Source organism: Cyclopterus lumpus, chromosome 12 (genome assembly GCF_009769545.1).
Source record: "Cyclopterus lumpus isolate fCycLum1 chromosome 12, fCycLum1.pri, whole genome shotgun sequence".
NCBI classification, from domain to species: Eukaryota; Metazoa; Chordata; class Actinopteri; order Perciformes; family Cyclopteridae; genus Cyclopterus; species Cyclopterus lumpus.
Genome location: NC_046977.1, coordinates 3,130,379 through 3,155,378, shown reverse-complemented (window position 1 = coordinate 3,155,378; position 25,000 = coordinate 3,130,379). Strand labels below are relative to the sequence as shown.

Here is a 25,000-nt window from a genome sequence, read left to right as displayed (position 1 = left end):
TGAAGCATTGACTTCTATACAACCAGAGGGGTCGCCCCCTGGTGGTCAGGAGAGAGAATGCATCTTTAACACATGAAGCATATACTTCTATACAACCAGAGGAGTCGCCCCCTGGTGGTCAGGAGAGAGAATGCAGCTTTAACACATGAAGCATAGACTTCTATACAACAAGAGGAGTCGCCCCCTGGTGGTTAGAGAGAGAATGCAGCTTTAACACATGAAGCATAGACTTCTATACAACCAGAGGAGTCGCCCCCTGGTGGTTAGAGAGAGAATGCAACTTTAACACATGAAGCATAGACTTCTATACAACCAGAGGAGTCGCCCCCTGGTGGTCAGGAGAGAGAATGCAGCTTTAACACATGAAGCATAGACTTCTATACAACCAGAAGAGTCGCCCCCTGGTGGTCAGGAGAGAGAATGCAGCTTTAACACAGACCTGCAGGTTGAGGTTTGATTCCCTGTTGGCTGTAATTAGAGACGTGTTTCTAACAGTCTGAGGAACATCAGTGAGTAGAACGTAGGAGGTTCTATTGAGCGCTCCATCGTCTGTTAGAGGAACGTAGTGCCAAGCTTTTTTTTTTCCTGGTGTCACGGGTCAGATTCTGCAGAACGCCGGATGAATGGCGTCCATTGAGCCCACCGCGCCGACCCATCTGCTCTCACCCACTCCTTCTTCTTCTCTCCTCCTCTTCACATGGAGGTCCTGCAAAAGCGACGTGTGTGTGTGTGTGTGTGTGTATCCGTGCGTGTGCGTGTGTGTGTGGAGTCTACAAACCGTAGAGAGAATTTATCATCAGCACAGCTTTGCTCCTCGTCAGTGGAACGCTTCCAAATCTCTGTGTCCGTTTTACGTGTCGCGTCAGGACACAGACACACACACACACACACACACACACACACACAGACACACACACACACACACACACACACACACACACATAAACACACACAGACACACTATTTGGCCGAGCAGGACCTTTAGCCAGAGAGAGTCTGATCTTTCATGTCACAATAAATCCAGATTAGAATTTTAATCCAGCCACTTCATCTGGTTTATCCCTTTAATCCTTGTTTGGGATGGGGGGGGGGGGGGGGGGGGGGGAGAGAGCTGTGATTTGGCCTCAACCGGGCTAAAAATACCGCTCTATATGTCTTATTGTTTATTAGACATGATGAATGGTGTCATTCCATAAACGATGGAAGCAGACGGCAGTGAAAGAGAGAACAGGAAGAGATGGATGGAACAGATTCAGAGAAACAGAGAGATGGATGGAACAGGTGTCCTCCTGTTAACCATCACAGAGTAAATAAAGGTTCTCCTCCAGTGATCAGGACGTCATGATGGTTCTCTAGTCTCTGATTGGTTCTTTACAGTCACATGATCAGTGTTTAGTCCAACAGGAGGAGAGCTAGTAAAGTTAGCAGCACCGCTAACGGAGAACCAGCATGATGATGCGTTCAGGCTCTGCTCAGTCAACATGAGTACTGGCTGAAGGTAAATGATAACGTTCCCGTGATGCGTTCAGGCTCTGCTCAGTGAACATGAGTACTGGCTGAAGGTAAATGATAACGTTCCCGTGATGCGTTCAGGCTCCGCTCAGTGAACATGAGTACTGGCTGAAGGTAAATGATAACGTTCTCATGATGCGTTCAGGTGTAATCTAGCAAAGTTGGTGGTTTGTTGGTAATAAACTTCATATATATATATATATATATATATATATATATATATATATATATATATATATATATATATATATATATATTAAATGAGGCCCAAATGTGATTCAGCTCAAATTTCATACCGCTTTATGTTGTAAGAAGTCATAAAAATTCAAGTCAAAATGTCCTCTGTGAAATAAACACTTAAATTAACGGACTTTTGAGATTGAATATCTCACAATAAATAATTAGTTTCTAACTTTTAGTTTAAATTTGCTTCAACTTTTTAAAAGTTCACACTCAGGAGCTTCATCTGTGGAGCAGGAACCAGATCTGGTCTTGAATAGGTAGCACTTAAATGCCGTAGTAGCACTTAAATGTCCCTTTCCGATAGCACTTTAGTAGCACTTAAATGGCACTTACTGATAGCACTTTGTAGTTTAACTTTATTGAAGAAATTGTACTTGCTTGATTCTTGTTGTTCTGAGTTTGGACTCATGGTTTAATGCACTTATTGTAAGTCGCTTTGGATAAAAGCGTCAGCTAAATGACATGTAATGTAATGAGTCTGGTTTTACAACCCCGTCCTCACTGTCTCCTTGTTTCCTCCCTCCTTCCCTTCCTCCCTCCTTCCCGTCCTTCCTCCCTCCTTCCCTCCCTTCCTCCCTCCTTCCCTTCCTTCCTCCCTCCCTCCTTCCCTTCCTCCCTCCTTCCCTTCCTTCCTTCCTCCTTCCCTTCCTTCCTTCCTCCTTCCCTTCCTTCCTCCCTCCCTTCCTTCCTCCTTCCCTTCCTCCGTCCTTCCCTCCCTTCCTCCCTCCTTCCCTTCCTTCCTTCCTCCTTCCCTTCCTCCCTTCTTCCCTCCCTTCCTCCCTCCTTCCCTCCCTTCCTTCCTCCTTCCCTTCTCCCTCCTTCCCTTCTTTCCTCCCTCCTCAGAATGTGGAGCTGCCAGACTCGTTCACTGCGGAGCTCAAAGACCTTCTGGAGGGACTCCTGCAGAGAGACGTCTCCAAGAGGCTGGGCTGCCAGGGCCAAGGGTACACACACACACACACACACACACACACAGACACACACTCACTCACTCACTCACTCACTCACTCACTCACTCACTCACTCACTCACTCACTCACTCACTCACTCTCTCACACACACACACACACACAGACAGACAGACAGACAGACACACACACACACACACTCTCTGTCTGAGGGGCGACGTGTGGCCTCCGCTGCCCCCTGGTGGTTGAAAGGTGAACTAACGGCAGCTTCCTGTCTCAGGGCCCCGGAGGTGAAGGAGCACCAGTTCTTCAAAGGCATCGACTGGCAGCAGGTTTACCTGCAGAAGGTGAGCGTCTCGGAAACGTCACGGAAAACACATTGGTTATTGATTGTTGATTATTGATTATTGATTGTTGATTATTATGCGGCGACACGGATCTCGTGCTCTCCTCTCCGTCTGCAGCGGATCGGGTCGTTAGCCCCGGCACAGTTGCCATGGTTACCCCGTCGCTGCTGTGGGACCGTGGCCTTGTAGTTGTTGAGCTCCTTTTGACGCTTCATCTTCTTCTTCCTCCTCCCTCTGTGTTCTTCCTCCTCCTCCTCGTCTGCAGTACTCTCCTCCTTTAATTCCTCCCAGGGGGGAGGTGAACGCCGCCGACGCTTTCGACATCGGCTCCTTTGATGAGGAGGACACCAAGGGCATCAAGGTAACGACCCCCCCGCCCCCCCCCCCCCCAAAAATAATAATCTTTATGGTCCCAGAGAGGAAATGTAGCTCGGCAAATCAGCTTAGAGTCGTACCCCAAAGACACTGGAGGAATCTGGAGGAGAAGGAGGTCATTAAAAACACTGCCCCTGTGCATTGTGGGGGATTCGGTTGGCGACTGTAGTGTTCATAGAAAGAAATAGTTCCTGCAGGAAGCTGTTCTCAACGGGGTCGGTGGGTCGGGATTTATAGAAAGAAATACAATTTGTAATTAATTTATTTTTATTTTATTTATTTTATTTATTTTATTTATTTTATTTATTTTATTTATTTTATTTATTTTATTTATTTTATTTATTTTATTTATTTTATTTATTTTATTTATTTTATTTATTTTTTTTATTTTTTTTATTTTTATTTATTTATTTGTGTATTTTTTTCATTTTCTAGCACCACCAGCCGAGTTTCATCCGGTTCCTTTTTAACCATATTACATAGAACCCAAACGACCTACTTTAACCTACTTTAGTCATTGATCCAAAGCCAATCGTTTAGTTAATTGTAATAAGCTCCCACTAGAGGACCACGTGACCATGTGACCACGTGACCACGTGACCACGTGACCACGCCCTCTGAGTGGGACCAGAACCCTGACTCTCCCCCCGCCCTGCGCCCTGCAGCTGCTGGACAGCGACCAGGAGCTGTACAAGAACTTCCCTCTGGTCATCTCGGAGCGCTGGCAGCAGGAAGTGGCGGAGACGGTCTACGAGGCCGTCAACTCGGACACGGACAAGAACGAGGCTCGCAAGAGGGCGAAGAACAAGCAGCTGGGCCACGAGGAGGGTAAAGGAGCTATGAGTCGTGTGTTTGTTCGTGCTGGAACCTGAACGCATCATCTGGAGGGGCTGTGGTCACCACTGTGGACCCAAAATAATCACTTCAGCTGTGATTTAATCGCACTAAACTAATAAAATAATAATAATAACTACATAATGATGCAGATAAACAGTCTGAACTCGTGTTTTAGAAGTTCTGTCACCATGACGACGAGCAGACAACTTTTAAAAACTATCGTTTTCGGAGATTGACCGGTGCTAGGCTAGGCTACGCTAGGCTAGGCTAACGTTGTAGCTGCTCCTTCAACAGTTAAAATAACGCCAATATGGGTTATTGTTTATACACATATATTTATACACTCACATTTATACACATATATTTATACACCTATATTCATACACACACATTTATACAAATATTTATACACATATATTTATACACACACATTTATACAAATATTTATACACATATTTTTGCACTCACATTTTATGTATTTATACACATATTTATACACACGTATTTATACACACGTATTTATACACACGTATTTATACACATGTATTTATACACATATATATTTATACACACATGTATTTATACACATGTATTTATACACATGTATTTATAAACTCATTTATACTCATATTGTCTTTAAAGACGCGGCAAATTAAAATATTTCTAGTTTACTTTTATGAGATGAAACAATCCGCTTTGCTTTGGGCGTGAACACCACATGACCCTGCTGATCCTGCAGGACTGTTCTAACCTTGTGTGTGTGTGTGTGTGTGTGTGCGCGCGCGTGTGTGTGTGTGTGTGCAGACTACGCCTTCGGGAAGGACTGCATCATGCACGGCTACATGCTGAAGCTGGGGAACCCGTTCCTCACCCAGTGGCAGCGGCGCTACTTCTACCTGTTCCCCAACCGGGTGGAGTGGAGGGGGGAGGGGGAGTCACGGGTGAGTCCGCCTCTACTGTGTGTGTGTGTGTGTGTGTGTGTGTGTGTGTGAGGTTTCTTTGTCCCTGTGTGTGAACGCTGTCTCTCTGTCCGTGCGTCCCGACGTCACACCGCAGGAGAAGTGGCTCAGACATTTTAAAATGCAGAGAGACGCGGTGAGTGTTCTCACGGAGGTCCTTCGTCTTCGTCTTCGTCCACACCGACACGTTCTCCTTTTAGAACCTCTCTCGTTTCCCTGGAGAGCTTTTATGCTTTTCGTTCCTTTACAGTTTCTGCGTGAACGTCTCAATAGTTGGGGAAAAACAAACAAAATAAGCCATCGCCTCAGTTTTGAGGGGGCGGAGCTACACATGGACGTGTCAAAAGGAAACCGTCGCGGTGTGGACAGTCTTTGTGCAGACGGTGTAGAGCTTAAAGTCCACCTCCCTAGTTCAGCTCCAATGGTTGTATAGAAGTCTATGCTTCATGTGTTAAAGCTGCATTCTCTCTCCTGACCACCAGGGGGTGACTCCTCTGGTTGTATAGAAGTCTATGCTTCATGTGTTAAAGCTGCATTCTCTCTCCTGACCACCAGGGGGCGACTCCTCTGGTTGTATAGAAGTCTATGCTTCATGTGTTCAAGCTGCATTCTGTCTCCTGACCACCAGGGGGCGACTCCTCTGGTTGTATAGAAGTCTATGCTTCACGTGTTAAAGTTGCATTCTCTCTCCTGACCACCAGGGGGCGACTCCTCTGGTTGTATAGAAGTCTATGCTTCATGTGTTAAAGCTGCATTCTGTCTCCTGACCACCAGGGGGCGACTCCTCTGGTTGTATAGAAGTCTATGCTTCACGTGTTAAAGTTGCATTCTCTCTCCTGACCACCAGGGGGCGACTCCTCTGGTTGTATAGAAGTCTATGCTTCACGTGTTAAAGTTGCATTCTCTCTCCTGACCACCAGGGGGCGACTCCTCTGGTTGTATAGAAGTATATTATTCATGTGTTAGAGCTGCACCAGACACTATACGGCGTCTCTACGTCACTCCTCAGTCCTAATATGGTCACTTCCTGTTCACTGGTTGCAAACAAAACCAAGATGGCGACGGTGAAATCTTAGAACTCGAGGCTTCAAAAAGGTTCAGAAACTGTTGAATTAAAATTAGCGACTCGGTTTGTAAAAGCCTCAACAAGCACACATAGTCATTGTTTTACCAGCTCAGCCTCGGTGCATCATCATCATCATCATCATCATCATCATCATCATCCTCATTTTTCTACTCTGTTTTCCAGCAAAACCTGCTGACGATGGAGCAGATCGTGACGGTGGAAGAAACGCAGATTAAAGACAAGAAGTGTATCCTGCTGCGCATCAAAGGAGGGAAGCAGTTTGTGCTGCAGTGTGAGGTAAGACCCCCCCCACAGATCTGATCCTCTTCTCTTTGATGTTGACCCCTGTGTGACCCCTGTGTGACCCCGTGTGACCCCTCAGAGCGACCCGGAGTTCGTGCAGTGGAAGAAAGAGCTGACCGAAGCGTTCACGGAAGCCCAGAAGCTGCTGCGTCGGGCCCCCAAAGTCATCGGGAAGGGCCGGGCCGGCGTGGTGGAGCTCTCCAAACCGCCGCTCACACACCGCAACAGCAACGGCCTGTGAATGCACAGGCACGCACACACACACACACACACACACACACACACACACACACACACACACACCTTTACACGCACGCACACACACACACACACTGCATCCCACCTCCTCCCTTACTCATCAGCTTGCAGGACATTCACCCTGACCCTACACACACACACACACACACACGCCTCGCAGCGCGTGGACCACACACACACACACACACACACAGATGCACACACACACACACACACACACACACGCCTCGCAGCGCGTGGACCACACACACACACACACAGATGCACACACACACACGCACACTCTCGACCAATCAAGTGCGACGTCGTTTTTTTTCGTCTTTTCCTGTCCGCCACGGGACCTTGCCAGTTGACGGAGAGGAGGAGAGGAGGCATGTGAAGGACTTCTGCATGAATGTGACGGTGGCTCCGCCCCCCTCCCCACCATAACCCCGCCCCCTCCCCACCCCACACACACACACACACACACACACACAGCGGCCTGACGAGGCCTCTAGCGGGGAATGTATTTCTGCGAGAGGAAAAACTAAAGAAAGGACAATTCAAACAGAAGAAGGCTCCGCCCCCCCCCCCCCCCAGAAGGCTCCGCCCCTCCGCTACTGAAGTGCATAAAGTGCCAACATCAACATTTACTTGAGTCACCTGAGTCGCCCTGGAGGAGGAGGAGGAGGAGGAGGAGGAGGAGGAGGAGGAGGAGGAGGATCATTGCAGCACAAGGAACCACAGACTCTTTCTAGATCGGTTCCATGAAGACTGAGACGACGGCAACAATGTAACATTGTGTTTGAAGGCTACACTTACAGAAGAAGAAGACATGGGGGGGGGGGGGGCTAGAACCCCCCTCTCTCTTTCTCTCTCTCTCGCTCGCTCTTCAGTGTTTTAGTCCAATGTGTTTTATCAGGACGTCTATCTGTCTCTGCTTTAGGAGAGGAAGAGGAGGAGGAGGAGGAAGAGGAGGCTTGTTCTCCTGGTGGGGGGTGGTGGTGGTGTGGGAGGTGGAGGGGGAGGGGGGAGGGGGGGTGCGTTTCCTCAGTTTGAACACGTGGAGGCCAGAAAAAAAAAAAACTCCTTTTTTTTTTTTTTAAAGGGAAACAAATGCACCGCCTTTTTTTTTTTTTTACGGTGAGGTTCCGGTCAGTGTTGATGGGAAATGCAGTCCAGCGCTCACGACGGCCTACATGTCCCAGGATGCATCGCTTCGAGAGCGAGCCCGAAGTGCCGGGTCAGGTTTGAAAAAAAAATTATTTAGGAAAACGACAACGCGACCCCCGAATGGCTACTTCCTGCCCGATCGCCACTGAGCACGTGCAGAGCGGTACGACGCACCTGCACCACGAGAACTACAGATCCTGTTTAGCCGTTAGCTGTTAGCTGTTAGCTGTTAGCCGTTAGCCGTTAGCTGTCCGTCCCGCTTCGCTCATCAACGGAGCGAGCGGCTAACGGGAGTTGCGTCGCGATGCGTTCGAGCTCCGTTCCGAGAAAAAAATATTTACTTTCTTGGCTGAATTGAAATGAATTGTGACGTCATCACGGTGTGTTCAATGTAATCCTGTAAAAACAAGTGTTGTTCACGACAATTTAAAATATATATCGAGAGTGAATCATGTTCTTCTTTTCTTCTGACGCGGAAGTTCAGGTGTCGCTTTTCTCCATTGATCGACTCCATTGATCGACTTCATTGATCGTCTTCATTGATCGACTTCATTGATCGACTTCATTGATCGACTCCATTGATCGACTCCATTGATCGACTTCATTGATCGACTTCATTGATCGACTTCATTGATCGACTCCATTGATCGACTCCATTGATCGACTCCATTGATCGACTTCATTGATCGACTTCATTGATCGACTTCATTGATCGACTCCATTGATCGACTCCATTGATCGACTCCATTGATCGACTTCATTGATCGACTTCATTGATCGACTTCATTGATCGACTTCATTGATCGACTCCATTGATCGACTCCATTGATCGACTTCATTGATCGACTCCATTGATCGACTTCATTGATCGACTTCATTGATCGACTCCATTGATCGTCTTCATTGATCGACTTCATTGATCGACTCCATTGATCGACTTCATTGATCGACTTCATTGATCGACTTCATTGATCGACTCCATTGTTAGACAACACTGATTGAACTTCCACGAGGAGCCTGAACGTTGCGCTTTTGTTTGTTTGCGTCGTCGCTTCACAACAACAACAACAACAACAACAACAACACCCCCTCTCCCTCCAGGATTAAGCTAATTAAAAGGAAAAAGTCGACCGTTAAACTTTAAATTCACCAAAAGTTTCTTTGAGGCATTTTTATGGATCATCTTTCTGATGTTTGAGGCATTTCAGGTGTTTTTCTTTTGTTTTTAATCATGAAGGGTTTAAATATTATTATTTCTTTCTTTTTTTCTGCACTCGTCACCGCACCCTGCCTCATCTGCACGTCGTTCTGTACCGGTTGAGTCGGCCTGCATTTCCCAGAATGCCTTTGGACCAACTCTTGACGCCGAGTAGGGCTGCGGATAATGATTATATTTTTGTTTATTATTATTATTATTATTATTATTGATTTAATCCTATGATGTGGAAGATGAAATAGCGACGAAACACCAGTCGGGGGGGGGGAACGTTTTTTCTTATTAATTTTTTCATTTTAATTTTATTCTGGCAACACGCCAGAATAATTCCGTTTCCTGTCGCGTGTCACAATAAAAGTGTCGAAGCTGCGACCTGAAAGTTGATTTTTATCTGAAGTCCATTTCTGGTTTTCATCTTTTTTTTTCTCCTGAATGTTTTCAGACGACGTGAATTATTTTTATTTTTTCACGCGTCGTTGCAGAGTCGCACGCGGTCGTGTTTCAAACAAACAAACAAACAAACAAACAGAGTTCCTGTTGGATGCGTTCTTTGATTTCAGGGTTTTTGGTTTCCTTATTTTCTTCGTAGCCTTTGAACCCGTCGGGGGGGAAGAAACAATCGTCTTATAGAGAAATTCCGTCGCCTCTTGAAGGCGTCTTTTATTTTTGTAAACCGAAATGGTTTTTTTATTGTTTTCATTGAACGTTACGTTGTTGCACCTTTTTAGCCCAAATGTGTTACTTAATAGTTGTTAAATGTGCCAAATAACTGTTGCTGATTGAGGAACCAATGGGAAGCCTCCTTTCTTTTATTTTCAACACACACACCAACGCGGTGGTGGAGGGTTCAAAGAAACTGTGACCAAACTTTTTTTTTGATGTGTTTGTGTGTGTGTGTGTGTGTGTGTGTGTGTGTGTGTGTGTGTGTTTGTGTGTGTGTGTGTGTGTGTGTGTGGGTGTGGGCTCTGCCACTTCTTCACACGCCGTCTGTCCCGTCACGTGACGTTGAGCGCTTCACGTCTCTTACGCTCTTTTTAATTATTTTATTTTTTTCAGCCGACACACGCACACACACACACACACACACACACACACACACACACGCGGATTAACTGCTCAAACACGAGAGACGATTTAAAAATAAACAAATAAATTAAAAAAAGGATGGCATATAGGAAAAAGAAAAATACAAAAAAATAAATTCAAAAGTATATATAAATATATGTGTATATGAAATGATGCTCTAGGTTTATTTAAAAGATTTAATGTAGAAAGAAAACAATTGTTCGGGGATATTATTATAATTTTTTTTCTTTCTCGATGTGAGTATAATTGTTTGTGGTGAAGACTTTCAGCTCAAATCTTGCACATAAAGACTTTAGATATTGTACCTGCGAGTTCCAGATGATTATTTTTGTTTGAATACAGGACTCTTTGCTCTTTCATATTTATTGAGAGATCCAACCCTCTGCTCCACAAACACAGATACTACTGGCTTTCTGGGTCACTGTCGCCGTCGAGGTCATAATGCTGATTTATATAATTGATGATATTATTCAAAGGTTATTATGACGATTTCTTTTCTTTTTTTTTTTTTTTTTATTTCCATGATTTTATTTTGTAATTTTTTTTTCCCTCTTGGTTTTTGGAGACAGTGTTGGACTGCTTGTACAACGGTTCGCGAATAAAAATCCTTTTTCCGTGTCGCTTCCTGTCACTCGTGCTTTGTTTTCATATCTTTGATGGTTTATTTAAAGTTTTTACGTGAAGTAAAAGTAACAAAACACTTTCACATTAATAATCAGCTAATAAATTATTTATTTTGACAGATTAAATTATAGCAGCGTAATATAAAGTCATTAAAATGAGCTGCAACAATTATTATATATATTTTTCTGCTTAATGGGGGACTTTTAATACTTCATGTATATTTTGACGCTAAAACTTTTGCACCAAAGTAAAACTTTAAATACGTGAATTGAACTTGTAACTAACGTCATAGTTTATACTTTAAACCATTTCTTAAGTTAATATCAGAAGAAATTTATAATTCGTCACAAATCTGAAACACGAGATGCTTTAAAAGGGAAAATTCACCCCCAAAAAAATATTTAAATATTTATTTCTTCACGATGCGTTCATGAACATCCGTATGAAAAAGAGTCAGAGAAGTTTGGAGGTTTTTCCCAGAAAGTTCCAGATGTTTATATAGAGGGGCGGGGCTTGTAATGGGAAATGTTATATATTCTTAGTATGTAAATCATCTTCTGTCCTGCAGAGGTGAGGAAGCATATGACACACAGCCCCCGTACCTTTGAACAATGGATCACTTATTGATTATAAGAGGACAGGAAGGAGACTTTAGGCGTTGAGGACTCATCACCTCATCAGTGGATCTGAGAGTCCTCCTCCTGAGTCCCCTTCTTGTTTTCCTTTAAATACACGAGTCTGTGTTGGACTCTTCACTGCACCCTTGGCAGACTCCTGTGTGGCTATTTATTGGAAGAATAAATTATTTCATAGACAAGTTATTTATTGGAAGAATAAATGATTTCATAGATAAGTTCTGGTTCTTCGATATTCTTAATTTCAGCTTTAAAAGACTCGACACTACGTGCGGACAAATTTTGCCGTCACAGGCTTCACATTAAGTTTTATTTGGACTCTAAACTCTCGAATTTATACTTCTATTACATTTATTAATACCTGTTAAATTTTTAAAAAAAAAACTCGCTTATCTTAACATAATTAACGTTTTTATTCCTGCAGGTTTTACAACTAAATGCAGAATAAATTACGAAATAAATTCTTCTTCTTCTTCTGAAGCTCAACTAAAAACATTTTCAATAAACAAACATCAATAAACTCTTTAAGATCAAAACAGATTTAAATCGGTCTGAAGATTTTAAATATACTTTATTTACTAAACTGAACTAGTACCCCCCCCTCCCCCCCCCCCCCCCCCCCTCCCCCCCCCAGCTGGAGCTGTCAATCAAAGTGGACAGCTGATGCTTTGCAGATCTGCACATGTGTTGGGAACAGCCGGAGTCGTTACCCCCCACCCCCCCTCCCACACACACACACACACACACACACACACACACACACACACACACACACACACACACACCTCCTTCATTTAAATTAATCTATTAAAAATAAACTATCTCATTGTCTGTTTCAGCTTCATTAAGAGTTCAATGAACTTCTTCTTCTTCTTCTTTGGTATCAAAGGGCCCCCACTCAGGGTGTCATGCCCCCCCCCCCTATTTATAGCCGGCCTTATCCCCGCCTGTGATTGGCTGCAGACCCCCCTGTCACTCTATTTCTGACCCTCCGGTCGCAGCTCGTCCTCCGTGTCTCCGTGTCTCCGTGGTGCGTTTGAGGGTTTCTGGGACTTTTCGGGACGTTTCTCAAGACTTTTCTGGACCCTTTGAGACGTTTTTGTTCTCTGCAGGTACGTCACCGGTGTGTTCAGGTGTAGAGACGTTTATTATGGGGGATTAGGGGTGGGGGGCGGAGGGAGGGAGAGAGAGGAGGGGGGAGAGGCCTCCCCCAGCAGGCCTCCCCCCTCACCTCAAAACCTCCAGGAAAGCCGGTTTCACCAAAACCATGCGGGTTCTTCTGGGTTCTTCTGGGTTCTTCTGGGTTCTTCTTGGAGGGTTCTGTCCGTCTGGCGGGTCGTTTTCTGGGGTGTTTTCTGTGTGCTGATTGGCTCAGAGCCTCATCCGGTTGGAACCAGCTGTGGAGTTGTTTACAGCCACATTTACTGTTTAAATGCAGGACAAATATTATAAATATATATTTATATAATATATTTATATATATATATATATATATATATATATATATATATATATAGTATTTGTAATATACACAATATTTGTAATATTTATAATATTTGTTATATATAAATAGATATAATATTTGTTACTAATATATATATATATATATATATATATAATATATATATATATATATATAATATATATATATATATATATATATATGTATATATAATATTTTGCGATACTCAAGCATCATTAAATATTGATGACATGTATCTGACTCATTTAAATAACAGCTGTGGTCCTAGTTTATAAATATTAAGGTTATAAGCTTAAACCTTTGTCTCCCCCTGGTGGCAGTGAGCATTATTACACAAACTATCGATGAGTACCATGTTATACTATTTGTACTATTTGACAGCTGGGAGGTTTGAACACTGAGTTTTCATCATATTTAGCATCTAATTTATTGAATCTGTACGTTTTTCTGACCTCACTGAGAGTCGCAAATATACAAATAATGCTCCCAAATCTAATGGAAATCTCATTTTCACCTGAATATAAAATATGAAATGCAACACCAACAGGATGAGGCGAGGAAACACAGTTCAGGAGAGAAAAGGGTCATATTTTCACGTCCTTTATTTCAGAAATATTCTGAGGATCCACGTAAACGACCTCGAAGTCCAAATGAACGAGGGCCAAAGATAATAATTTCTGTTTTAAATGCATTTATATCTTTATATCTGTCATATATTCAGCTGTATGGCAGAGGAATAATTAACTAATAACTGAAACAGATGAATTGAAAACAATAGAGGACCAAGAATAGAGCCCTGGGGGACTCCACAGGGGATCAGAGCAGGTGGTTATTATTAATATTCTCTGATCTGAGCTGCATCAGAGGTTTAACGATATTAAAACAGTAGGAAAACATAATTAAATAAGTAGTTTGGTGCTTTAATGGAAAAGAAAGACTTCACAAGGTAAGATATTATTCTACGATCAATAGAAAGTGAATGTTTCTTTATTTTGTGGACGTTAAACAAGTTGATTTGACTGTAAAAACAGAATAAATGACATTAATGTGAGAAAAATGTAATGTTTAATTTAAGATTTGACACTTTTCATCATCATCAAATCTGTTGTTTCTCTTTTTGTCAGGTTGTTTGTGTTTCTCCACACACACACCCACGCACACACACACACACCGCCACTCTGACATCACTGGCTGTGACCCCTCCACCCCCGACCCCCCACCACTGAACCCGCCCCCCCCCATCGCTCCCCGGTGACATCATGGCGCTGTCTTCACGCTTAAAACTGTGGGAGCAGAAGGGAGGTGCAGAGCTGCTGCATGCTGGTTAATACAACGTCTAATTGACTGTGTGTGTGTGTGTGTGTGTGTGTGTGTGTGTGTGTGTGTGTGTGCTGTCATGGTGACTGGACCCTCTGTTCTAACCCTGAATCATCATCAGTTAGTCATGCTGCATGTTTAACAGGCGAGTTGAAGCTTTTTAAAGCTGCATGCCCTCACAAAGCCACTTCAGTGTGTGTGTGTGTGTGTGTGTGTGTGTGTGTGTGTGTGTGTGTGTGTGTGTGCGTGTGTGTGTGTTCCACCTCCAGTCGGACCTCGTTAGTCTCTTTTTGAAAGTACAATTTCAAAAAGAGACTAACGAGGTCCGACTGGAGGTGGAAGAAGAACCTTGATGTACTTCTTTACTAAAAGTATCAGTACGATAACGTATTAATACTTCAATACAAGTTAAAGTCCAAAAATATTATCAGTTAAATGTACTTAAAGTATTGGCAGTAAAATGACACATTATGCGGAAACATTCAATTCAGTTTATTTAATACAGCCCAAAATCACAAGTTACAAACTCCCCTCAGAGGGCTTTACAATCTGTACACATACGACATCCCTGACCTTTGACCTCACATCGGAGCAGGAAAAACTCCCCAAAAATAGAAAAAAACCTTTCAGGGCGAAAAAAAGAGAAGAACCAGAGGAGGATCCCTCTGGTTCTTCTTCAGAAATTATGAATAATTAGTACCAGGCATGGACCACGATCCAGACCTCCACAATCCATGAAACAGAAGGAGGCAGGAGGCATCGTGAAAGAGGCCGGACCAATGAGGCAGGAGGCACAAAGGAGGCAGGGCCAGTGGGAAGGAGGCCAGGTCCAGGCCAGGGGCTGGATGTAGGAAGCAGGGGCAAGGAGCCAGGACCCAGGACCCAGGACCAGCTTCAGACACAGCCAGGTCCAATGGACCCTATGAGGAGAAAAGGCACAAAGACTCCGGGGAAGAAGTAGAGTTAGTAATGTGTGATGGAGAGATGTAAAGGAGAAGAGAAGAGGAGAGAGGTGCTCAGTGTATCCTAAAACATCCCCCAGCAGCCTATAAGCCTATAGCAGCATATCAAGGGGCTGGACCAGGGCAAACCTGATTCAGCCCTAACTATAAGACCATTAAAGAGGAAAGTCCCCTGTGGACTAAAGTGGTAGTGTTGGTTCTGGTGCCCCCTGTAGACTTAAGTGGTAGTGTTGGTTCTGGTGCCCCCTGTGGACTTAAGTGGTAGTGTTGGTTCTAGCGCTCCCTGTGGACTAAAGTGGTAGTGTTGGTTCTGGTGCCCCCTGTGGACTAAAGTGGTAGTGTTGGTTCTGGCGCCCCCTGTGGTCTAAAGTGGTAGTGTTGGTTCTGGTGCCCCCTGTGGACTAAAGTGGTAGTGTTGGTTCTGGTGCTCCCTGTGGACTAAAGTGGTAGTGTTGGTTCTGGTGCCCCCTGTGGACTAAAGTGGTAGTGTTGGTTCTGGTGCCCCCTGTGGACTAAAGTGGTAGTGTTGGTTCTGGTGCTCCCTGTGGACTAAAGTGGTAGTGTTGGTTCTGGTGCCCCCTGTGGACTAAAGTGGTAGTGTTGGTTCTGGTGCCCCCTGTGGACTAAAGTGGTAGTGCTGGTTCTCATTCAAATCTGACCCCCCTTCATACCTGGTTCTGGTTTTATTTTATTATTATTTTACACAAGAGGTTAGAACTAATGTAAAGGAATAATAATAATAATAATAATAATAATAATAATAAAAATCTATCTATTTGAAACATCTACAACATGCAAAAAAAACAAATCTTAAAAAATCAGCAGGAATAAAATCCTGAACTTTAATCGTAGAATTCACGCAAACATTTTAATCCTGAATGTAAATCGTGACGACTGCACGAGAGAAGTCGTGTTTGTTAATAATCTGCATGCGTTCTCCTCTTGTTCTCCTCCCGTTCTCCTCTTGTTCTCCTCCCGTTCTCCTCTCGTTCTCCTCTCGTTCTCCTCTCGTTCTCCTCCCGTTCTGCTCCCGTTCTCCTCGTGTTCTCCTGTTCTCCTCTCTTTCTCCTCCTGTTCTCTTGTTCTCCTCCCGTTCCCCGCCCGTTCTCCTCCTGTTCTCCTCCTGTTCTCCTCCTGTTCTCTTCATGTTCTCCTCCCGTTCTCCTCCCGTTCTCCTCGTGTTCTCCTCCTGTTCTCCTCCTGTTCTCCTCTTGTTCTCCTTCCGTTCTCCTCCCGTTCTCCTCCCGTTCTCCTCCTGTTCTCCTCCCGTTCTCCTCTTGTTCTCCTCCCGTTCTCCTCTTGTTCTCCTTCCGTTCTCCTCCCGTTCTCCTCACGTTCTCCTCTTGTTCTCCTCCCGTTCTCCTTCCGTTCTCCTCCCGTTCTCCTCTTGTTCTCCTCCTGTTCTCCTCCCGTTCTCCTCTTGTTCTCCTCCTGTTCTCCTCCCGTTCTCCTCTTGTTCTCCTCCCGTTCTCCTCCCGTTCTCCTCACGTTCTCCTCACGTTCTCCTCGCGTTCTCCTCCCGTTCTCCTCCTGTTCTCCTCCCGTTCTCCTCCCGTTCGCCTCTTGTTCTCCTCCCGTTCTCCTTCCGTTCTTCTCTTGTTCTCCTCCTGTTCTCCTCCCGTTCTCCTTCCGTTCTCCTCCCGTTCTCCTTCCGTTCTCCTTCCGTTCTCCTCCTGTTCTCCTCCTGTTCTCCTCACGTTCTCCTCACGTTCTCCTCACGTTCTCCTCCCGTTCTCCTTCCGTTCTCCTCTTGTTCTCCCCCCGTTCTCCTTCCGTTCTCCTCACGTTCTCCTCCCGTTCTCCTCCCGTTCTCCTCCCGTTCTCCTCTTGTTCTCCTCCCGTTCTTCTTCCGTTCTCCTCTTGTTCTCCTCCCGTTCTCCTCTTGTTCTTCTCCCGTTCTCCTCCCGTTCTCCTCTTGTTCTCCTCCCGTTCTCCTCCCGTTCTCCTCCCGTTCTCCTCCTCCACGTCTCACGGTGACCTTCTCCCTCCGTGGAACCACAGATAAAGGAGGAGAAGGCGGCGCCGGTCGTGGCCGAGCCCCCCGCCCCCCTGTCGGCGCTGCCCGGCGGATTCCTCAAGCAGCTGGTGCGAGACTCGGAGAAGGAGACCAAACAGAAGGAGCCGGAGGCCAAGGAGGAGAAGCCGGTGAGGGCGTTGACCCCCCAGGAGCTCTCTAACGAGCGGATCACTCGGATCCACTCGGAGCTCGTGGGCCAATGAGAAAAGAGTATGAGTTAAATGCTTTTTCTAACAGGAAGTCACGGTTTGGAGACCCGCTTCCTGTTTCCTGTTTGATGACTTGTGGTTCTTGAACCCTTCCCACAGAGCTAGGCTAGCTTTCCCCCCTGTTTCCAGTCTTTATGCTAAGCTAAGCTAACTGGTCTTTTGCATCATCCGTTCACTTCCTGTTTATCGATCCGTGATCTTTACTTATGGACTTCTATATCGAAGCTTTCTCCATCAAGGAGCTTTGTCTCCTTCAGATCCTATTTCATGCACCGTTGCCCCCTTGTGGTCACCTCCTCCTCGAGGAATGGGGCGCTGTACAGTTTGTATTGTTTCTGGTGAACTGCTCCTCTCCTCTTCTCCTCCTCTCCTCCCCCTCTCCTCTCCTCCTCTCCTGTACAGTTTGTCTTGTTTCTGGTGAGCTGCTCCTTGAAGGAGGTCTCCTCTTCTCTCCTGCAGCCCAACAAGCTGAGTGACGACCTGGTGCAGCAGTTCCTCCTCCCGGATCAGACTCCTCCCATCCTCGAGGCGGAGATGTCCCTCCGGGCCGAGCAGCTCCTCAACGACAGCCGGTCCTCGACCCAGAGGCCCGTCTACTCCCCGGAGACAGGAAACGGGCCGGAGACCAGACAGGAAGTGACACCGAAGACCAGACAGGAAGTAGCAGCATCGAAGACCAGACAGGAAGTGGAACCGAATACCAGACAGGAAGTAGCAGCATCGAAGACCAGACAGGAAGTGGAACCGAAGACCAGACAGGAAGTGGCATCGAAGACCAGACAGGAAGTGGAACCGAATACCAGACAGGAAGTAGCAGCATCGAAGACCAGACAGGAAGTGGAACCGAAAACCAGACAGGAAGTGGCACCAAAGACCAGACAGGAAGTGGCACCGGACGTGAAGATGGAGTGGAGCAAGAAGAAGAAGCAGCAGGAGGAGAAGGAGAGGAAAGAGGAGGGGATGGAGGAGAGGCAGGAGCCGGAGGGGAGGCAAGCAGACACGAGTGTGACGGAGGTTCGTCTGCCCGCTGTTCTTTATTAAAAAAATTATATTTTATTATTATTATTTTTTTCTATAAAAGAGCGTATTGTTTCCAAATAAACACACATCCACATCATAACTCATTTATCCTGTAAATACTCAATGAATGTCTCACATATTAATATTTCTGTTGTTTCTCCATCAGGTGAGAGATGTTTGGTATGAAGCCGGAACTGTGTGGTTCGTCCACAAGGAGGGTTTCACCCTGGGTGAGTATTAAAACTAACACACACACACACACACACACACACACACACACACACACACGGTAATGCAACAAGGTAACGCAACAACGTAACAATGTATAACGTATAATCATTTCAGAAACACTACCACCTTTGTCCACAATCAACACAAAATAAGAGTTCCTTGTAGCTTTAAGTGAAGGATCTAAACACCACTCGGCAGTAACAACAGGTGTTGTTGTTGTCGACCGACTGTGATGTTTGATTATTGATCTCTGATCGGTTGGTATGAACTCGTTTTCAGCCACTCAGCTGAAGCCGGATGAAGGAACACCTGAACTCCCAGAAGGCCGAGTGAGAGTCCGCCTGCAGACGGACGGGTCGCTGCACGATGTGACGGAGTACGAGATCGAGAAGGTAGTCGAGCTCCATCTTCCTCCCCGAGCGTCTTCTCGTGCGTCGCTGGCCTGACGGCCTCCCTCTCCTCCGCAGTGCAACCCGGCGGAGCTGGACCTGTGCGAGGACCTGAGCGACCTGCAGAGCGTCAACGAGTGCGGCGTCCTGCACAACCTGATCAGTCGAGCCAAAGCCAACATGCCGCTGACGCATGCGGGACCCAACCTGGTCAACCTGTGGCCCCCGCTGCAGGCTCACAGCAAGGTGAGGTCCACCCCCCCAGGAAGAGCCTCACTCGGACGTCCCATTGGGAAAAAAGGCCGTTTTTAACCTAATCTCGGTTTCCCAAGTATAGACTTCATATCTTCAATATCTTATATCATATTGCTGCAGTGCCAATTAATAAACACTGATCTTCTTCATCTTCTCAGACCCCGAAGTCTCGGCGAGGGGAGTCGGTGTGGGATGCCCCCCCCGCGCTGTCTGCTCTGGTCAAGCGGGTGTACGTCTCCATGGTGGGCACCAGGAGGGACCACAGTATTTGTGCGGTGGGGCGCAGCGGGACCGGCAAGACCACCGCGAGCCAGGCCTTCACACTCGCTCTCCTCCAGCAGGCCGGTGCAACGGGCGGGAAGATCAGCAGTGAGTCCGGCTGGAGGGGGTCCGGTTCTTTATGTTATTCTCTTGTTTGTTTGTGTCTCCTTATAGTTGATATGTGTCTCTTTGTAGTCGTTACATGTCTCTGTAGTTATTTTGTGTCTCTTTGTAGTCGTTACATGTCTCTTTGTAGTTGTTTTGTGTCGCTTTGTAGTCGTTACATGTCTCTTTGTAGTTGTTTTGTGTCTCTTTGTAGTTGTTTTGTGTCTCTTTGTAGTCGTTACATGTCTCTTTGTAGTTGTTTTGTGTCTCTTTGTTGTCGTTACATGTCTCTTTGTAGTCGTTACATGTCTCTTTGTAGTTGTTTTGTGTCTCTTTGTAGTCGTTACATGTCTCTTTGTAGTTGTTTTGTGTCGCTTTGTAGTCGTTACATGTCTCTTTGTAGTTGTTTTGTGTCTCTTTGTAGTTGTTTTGTGTCTCTTTGTAGTCGTTACATGTCTCTTTGTAGTTGTTTTGTGTCTCTTTGTTGTCGTTACATGTCTCTTTGTAGTCGTTACATGTCTCTTTGTAGTTGTTTTGTGTCTCTTTGTTGTCGTTACATGTCTCTTTGTAGTCGTTACATGTCTCTTTGTAGTTGTTTTGTGTCTCTTTGTAGTCGTTACATGTCTCTTTGTAGTTGTTTTGTGTCTCTTTGTAGTCGTTACATGTCTCTTTGTAGTAGATTTTGGTCTCTTTGTTGTCCTTTTGACTCTGTGGTGATTTTATTTGAGGGATATTTACAGCTGAACGATCAGGGGCCCCCTGACCCTTCCGGCCCCTGTTCCTGTGCCCCTGTAGCCCCGTTCAGTAGTGGCTTCTGGCTTGTTTAAGACCGTGACTGTAGATCTTCTCTTCGCCACCAGGCGAGCGTGTTCAGGCCATGTTCACCGTCCTGAGGTCCTTCGGCTGCGTGAGCTCGCCTCACAGTGACGCTTCGTCTCGATTCGCCTCCGTCTTCTCTCTGGACTTTAACCACGCTGGACGGGCCGCCGCCGGACACCTGCAGGCACGAAACACACACACACACACACACACACACACACACACACACACACGGTGACAAAGATACTCATGTCTTCTTCTTCTCCACCAGACGATGATGTTGGACAAATGGAAAGTGTGTCACAAAACTCACGGAGAAAGCAACTTCCTGGTTTTCGCTCAGATGCTGGCGGGAGTCAGCACAGAGATGAGGTCATTATGCACTTAAGATGTATTTTATGTTACTTTATACTTAAGATCTTTTTACTGCACTACATGTATTGTTACTTTGCTGATTGTTACATTACATGAAAAGATACAATAAGCTTTTAAAATGCAACAAGTGGTTCCTTCAGTTTCAGATATCAGAGTTGTCAAAGATACTGTTTTTAAAAAAGTATCCAAAATTTCACCAGAAATAAAAGAATATAAAGTACTGTATATCATACTTCAGTAAGTGATCTGAATACTTCCTCAATCCCTGTCATGCATATGTTGTATATTTGTACTGCTATAATTCTGAATATGTACTACAGTGTTCTGAATACTCTCTCCTCAATGATCCTTCATCAGGACCGAGCTGCAGCTGCATCAGCTTCCTGAGTCCAACTCTTTTGGGATTGTTCCTCCCACCAAGGTACACGTTGTGTGTGAAGGGCTCTTTGGTGGCCTTTTATTTGATCTCTGTACTGACTTAGTTACATTTGTATATATATATATATATATTTGTTTTTGTTGAGCCATATTATTGTGTTTGAGATCTTTTCATCGCTTCAAGACTTTGTCTTATGACATTTATTTAAAGATATTTAAATTGACTCCAGATGTACGATTATTCTTGAAAACAAAACAATGGATAGATGCATAGACAATGGATGGATGAATATACGATGGATGGATGGATGGATGGATGATAGATAGATGAAAGATCGATGGATGGAAAGATGATAGATACCCAATGGATGGATGGATGAATAGATAATGGATTGATGGATGGATGGAAAGATGATAGATAGACAATGGATGATTAGATGATGAATGGATAGAACAAAAGGAAAACAACTTATTTTATTTGGCAATGTTTAAGAGTGAATTTTTTGATTGGTTTCTGGGGGACAGACCGCCCCTCCTCCCGCGTCCATCTATGCGTTCTGTCGTTTGATAGGTTGAGGAGAAACAGCGTGCGTCCGTCGCATTCGCCAAGCTGCTGGCGGCCATGGAAACGCTGAGCTTCTCAGCCGGCGAGCAGAAGGCGATATGGCACGTTCTGGCTGGTATTTACCATCTGGGAGCCGCCGGGGCCTGCAAAGGTAACGCCGAATCATCGTCGCCACTCACACTGTTAGAACACACACACACACGCACACACACACACTGTTCGAACACACACACACACACACGTGTTAGTCATGCTGTACTGGTGGGGACCAGCGTTCACGTAATACATTCCGAGGACCGAACACTAAGCCGATTAACAATAAATAATATATAGTATTCAAAATGAAATAAAAAAACAGAACAGAATAGGATTTAGATAAGGTAAAGAATGCATTTGTTCCGCTATTATTAATGTGTCATCTCATTTTTATAATTTCTTTTTAATTTATATTTAACGGATTTAACTTTTTCAATTGTCAAAAGGTTAAATTACCGAATGTCTGTTCTGTTGTCCAGATGTGTTCCTATTGTCCTTTTTTCAGCTTGTCCGTCATCTGTGCACTTGTAAAAAAAAAGAAGTTCTTTACCAATGAAGTTGGATTGATTGATTGACATGTTTTAAATATTTCACACAAAAAAAATATGAAAAGAAAAAAAGTCTACAAAATGTAAACCGATTCATGTATCAGAACTTCCAGTAATCACCTCTCGACCCCTCAGATTTACCGGGTGACCCTTATGAGGGCCCCGACCCCTATGTTGGGAACCACTAGACTAAATTAGCTAACTAGTTAAAGTATCTAGAACAGTAACACGCTGCTCCAAAATCGATGCAAGTGTACGTTGTTAAAGTTATAGTTTTGGACGTGTCACTTTTCCAAGTACTTCCTCTCAGTACTTTTACTTCAGAAAGCACCCCAGTACTTCCTCTCTCTCTCCCTCGGCTCAGTGGGCAGGAGGCAGTTCGTGAGCTTCGACAGCGCTCAGGTGGCCGGCGGCGTCCTCGGCTGCGACGGAGAAGATCTTCACACCGCCGTCTTTAAACATCACCTCAGAGAGCTGCTGCAGAAAGCCACCGGGGGCAGCAGAGGGAGGAGCACCGAGTTGGAGGAGGGTGAGACACACACACACAGACACACAGAATGCTAACATGCTAATGTGCTATCGACACGTTATGGACCACCAGTAGTTCTGAAGACCTTCTCACCAAAGGACCCCACGTCATCATTGTGGTCTCTGCAGGTCCCAGACTGACAGCGGCTCAGTGTGTTGAAGGGATGGCTGCTGGACTCTATGAAGAGCTCTTCACCTCCATCGTGTCTCTCATCAACAGGTAACGGTCACCTTGTGACGATGCAAAGGATGTTTAATAACTTACCGGCGTTTAAAGTGTTTAAAGGTCTAAACAAATGAATCACATATTTGCCCCAAAGGGCTTTAAAATGTGTACAAATGGTCCAATAAACTCACTAACATACCCCAACAATACTAAATCAGTCTGATAAACAAGATACAATACAAAGAAAATTATGGAAAGTAAAATGCTATTTAACAATAATAATAATAACAAATTATGAGTTAATATCAGTTAAAATGAACTTGTATTGATCCTTAAACTCACAAACTAGTAATGAGCTCCACCTTCAGCAGCTGCAGCATGAAAGTGACACATATTTATAATAGATTGGGGCGGATTTTAAACAATAAATGGCGTTTTGAGCCATTAACAACATTTCTCATTAGTCCATTTGGTACAACATGTCAATAATAACACCGACATCGAATGTCCAATCATTTTGTTTACATTTTAAAAACACATTCAGTCACTTCTGAACCAACAGATCTGAGTATTTCTCTGTCTGCTGGTTATTTTTCCACATTTATCAATAAGGAACATTTCTGGCCTTGTTTCCAGCGACCGGCTGTCTGACGCGTCACATTCGATATTTGTTGTTTTCAGCTTGTTCTTGACGAAATGAATTAGTCTCCTTCCAGAAGCCGACTCATAGCGAGCCACCTGTCGTCTTGTGTTCTCACATTCTGTGGTCATGTGATCGGCTGGTACACACACACACACACACACGTTCCTGTTTACTGCACGTACTGGGGGCCGTGTGTGTGTGCAGGGCTCTGAGCAGCCCTCAGCTGACGCTGGCCTCGGTGATGGTGGTGGACGCGCCGGGCCTCAGGAACCCGAGGCACTCGGCGGAGGAGCGCGCCGCCGGCTGGTCCGAGCTCTGCCACAACTACCTGCAGGAGCGCCTGCTGGAGCAGTACCACACACACACCTTCACACACACGCGGGAGCGATACACACAGGTAGGCCCGCACCGGACTCAGGGTCCTGGTTCTGATATTAAATGCTACCGAGGCAGAAATGTCAACACTGCTGTGCATGAGTAGAGTTTTAGATGAATGATAACGAGGAATAAGACGCCTCACATGTGGCGTTGTGTGTTGCAGGAGAAGATCCCGGTGGAGGTGGAGAGTCCGGAGAACAGTCCAGCTGATGTGGTGTCTGCTATCGACCAGCCGCCTCCACAGGTACATTATGAGACCTCCATAGGGGTCACATGACCCTGAGACCTCCATAGAGCTCACATGACCATGACCCTGAGACCTCCAAAGAGCACACGTGACCCTGAGACCTCCAAAGAGCACACATGACCATGAGACCTTCTTAGAGCTCACATGACCATGACCCTGAGACCTCCAAAGAGCACACATGACCATGAGACCTCCATAGGGGTCACATGACCCTGAGACCTCCATATAGCTCACATTACCATTACCCTGAGACCTCCAAAGAGCACACATGACCATGAGACCTCCATAGAGCTCACATGACCCTCAGACCTCCATAGAGCTCACATGGCCCTGAGACACATGACCCTGAGACATGACCCTGAGACCTCCATAGAGCTCACATGACCCTCAGACCTCCATAGAGCTCACATGGCCCTGAGACATCCATAGAGCACACATGACCCTGAGACCTCCATAGAGCTTACATGACCCTCAGACCTCCATAGAGCTCACATGGCCCTGAGACATGACCCTGAGACCTCCATAGAGCTCACATGACCCTGAGACC

General features: G+C 45.3%; 2 protein-coding genes across 4 annotated transcripts in view; both read left to right on the top strand.

Annotated features, from left to right (window-relative positions):
- Positions 1-10,321, top strand: part of grk3 (G protein-coupled receptor kinase 3) — a 45,537-nt gene extending 35,216 nt beyond the window's left edge. For 2 of the 3 annotated variants that reach the window (XM_034546283.1, XM_034546284.1), the window contains 7 exons: positions 2,599-2,699; positions 2,944-3,010; positions 3,276-3,371; positions 4,051-4,213; positions 5,027-5,163; positions 6,431-6,544; positions 6,630-7,807. In XM_034546283.1, coding sequence (XP_034402174.1) covers positions 2,599-2,699; positions 2,944-3,010; positions 3,276-3,371; positions 4,051-4,213; positions 5,027-5,163; positions 6,431-6,544; positions 6,630-6,791 — 840 coding nt within the window. In that variant the 3' untranslated portion in view covers positions 6,792-7,807. Of the gene's footprint in view, positions 1-2,598; positions 2,700-2,943; positions 3,011-3,275; positions 3,372-4,050; positions 4,214-5,026; positions 5,164-6,430; positions 6,545-6,629; positions 7,808-8,444 lie in introns of those variants that run through there. The other variant, XM_034546282.1, reaches the window with a different exon arrangement.
- Positions 10,322-14,263: 3,942 nt separating this feature from the next.
- The window catches only part of LOC117740547 (unconventional myosin-XVIIIb-like), a 34,189-nt gene continuing 23,452 nt past the window's right edge, over positions 14,264-25,000 (top strand). Inside the window, exons 1-16 of the mRNA XM_034547015.1 lie at positions 14,264-14,308; positions 17,285-17,428; positions 17,969-18,169; positions 18,368-18,538; positions 18,696-18,759; positions 19,040-19,152; positions 19,228-19,395; positions 19,563-19,773; positions 20,631-20,773; positions 20,861-20,961; positions 21,322-21,385; positions 21,914-22,058; positions 22,856-23,020; positions 23,149-23,239; positions 24,033-24,225; positions 24,370-24,450. Coding sequence (XP_034402906.1) covers positions 14,264-14,308; positions 17,285-17,428; positions 17,969-18,169; positions 18,368-18,538; positions 18,696-18,759; positions 19,040-19,152; positions 19,228-19,395; positions 19,563-19,773; positions 20,631-20,773; positions 20,861-20,961; positions 21,322-21,385; positions 21,914-22,058; positions 22,856-23,020; positions 23,149-23,239; positions 24,033-24,225; positions 24,370-24,450 — 2,100 coding nt within the window. The remainder of the gene's footprint in view (positions 14,309-17,284; positions 17,429-17,968; positions 18,170-18,367; positions 18,539-18,695; positions 18,760-19,039; positions 19,153-19,227; positions 19,396-19,562; positions 19,774-20,630; positions 20,774-20,860; positions 20,962-21,321; positions 21,386-21,913; positions 22,059-22,855; positions 23,021-23,148; positions 23,240-24,032; positions 24,226-24,369; positions 24,451-25,000) is intronic.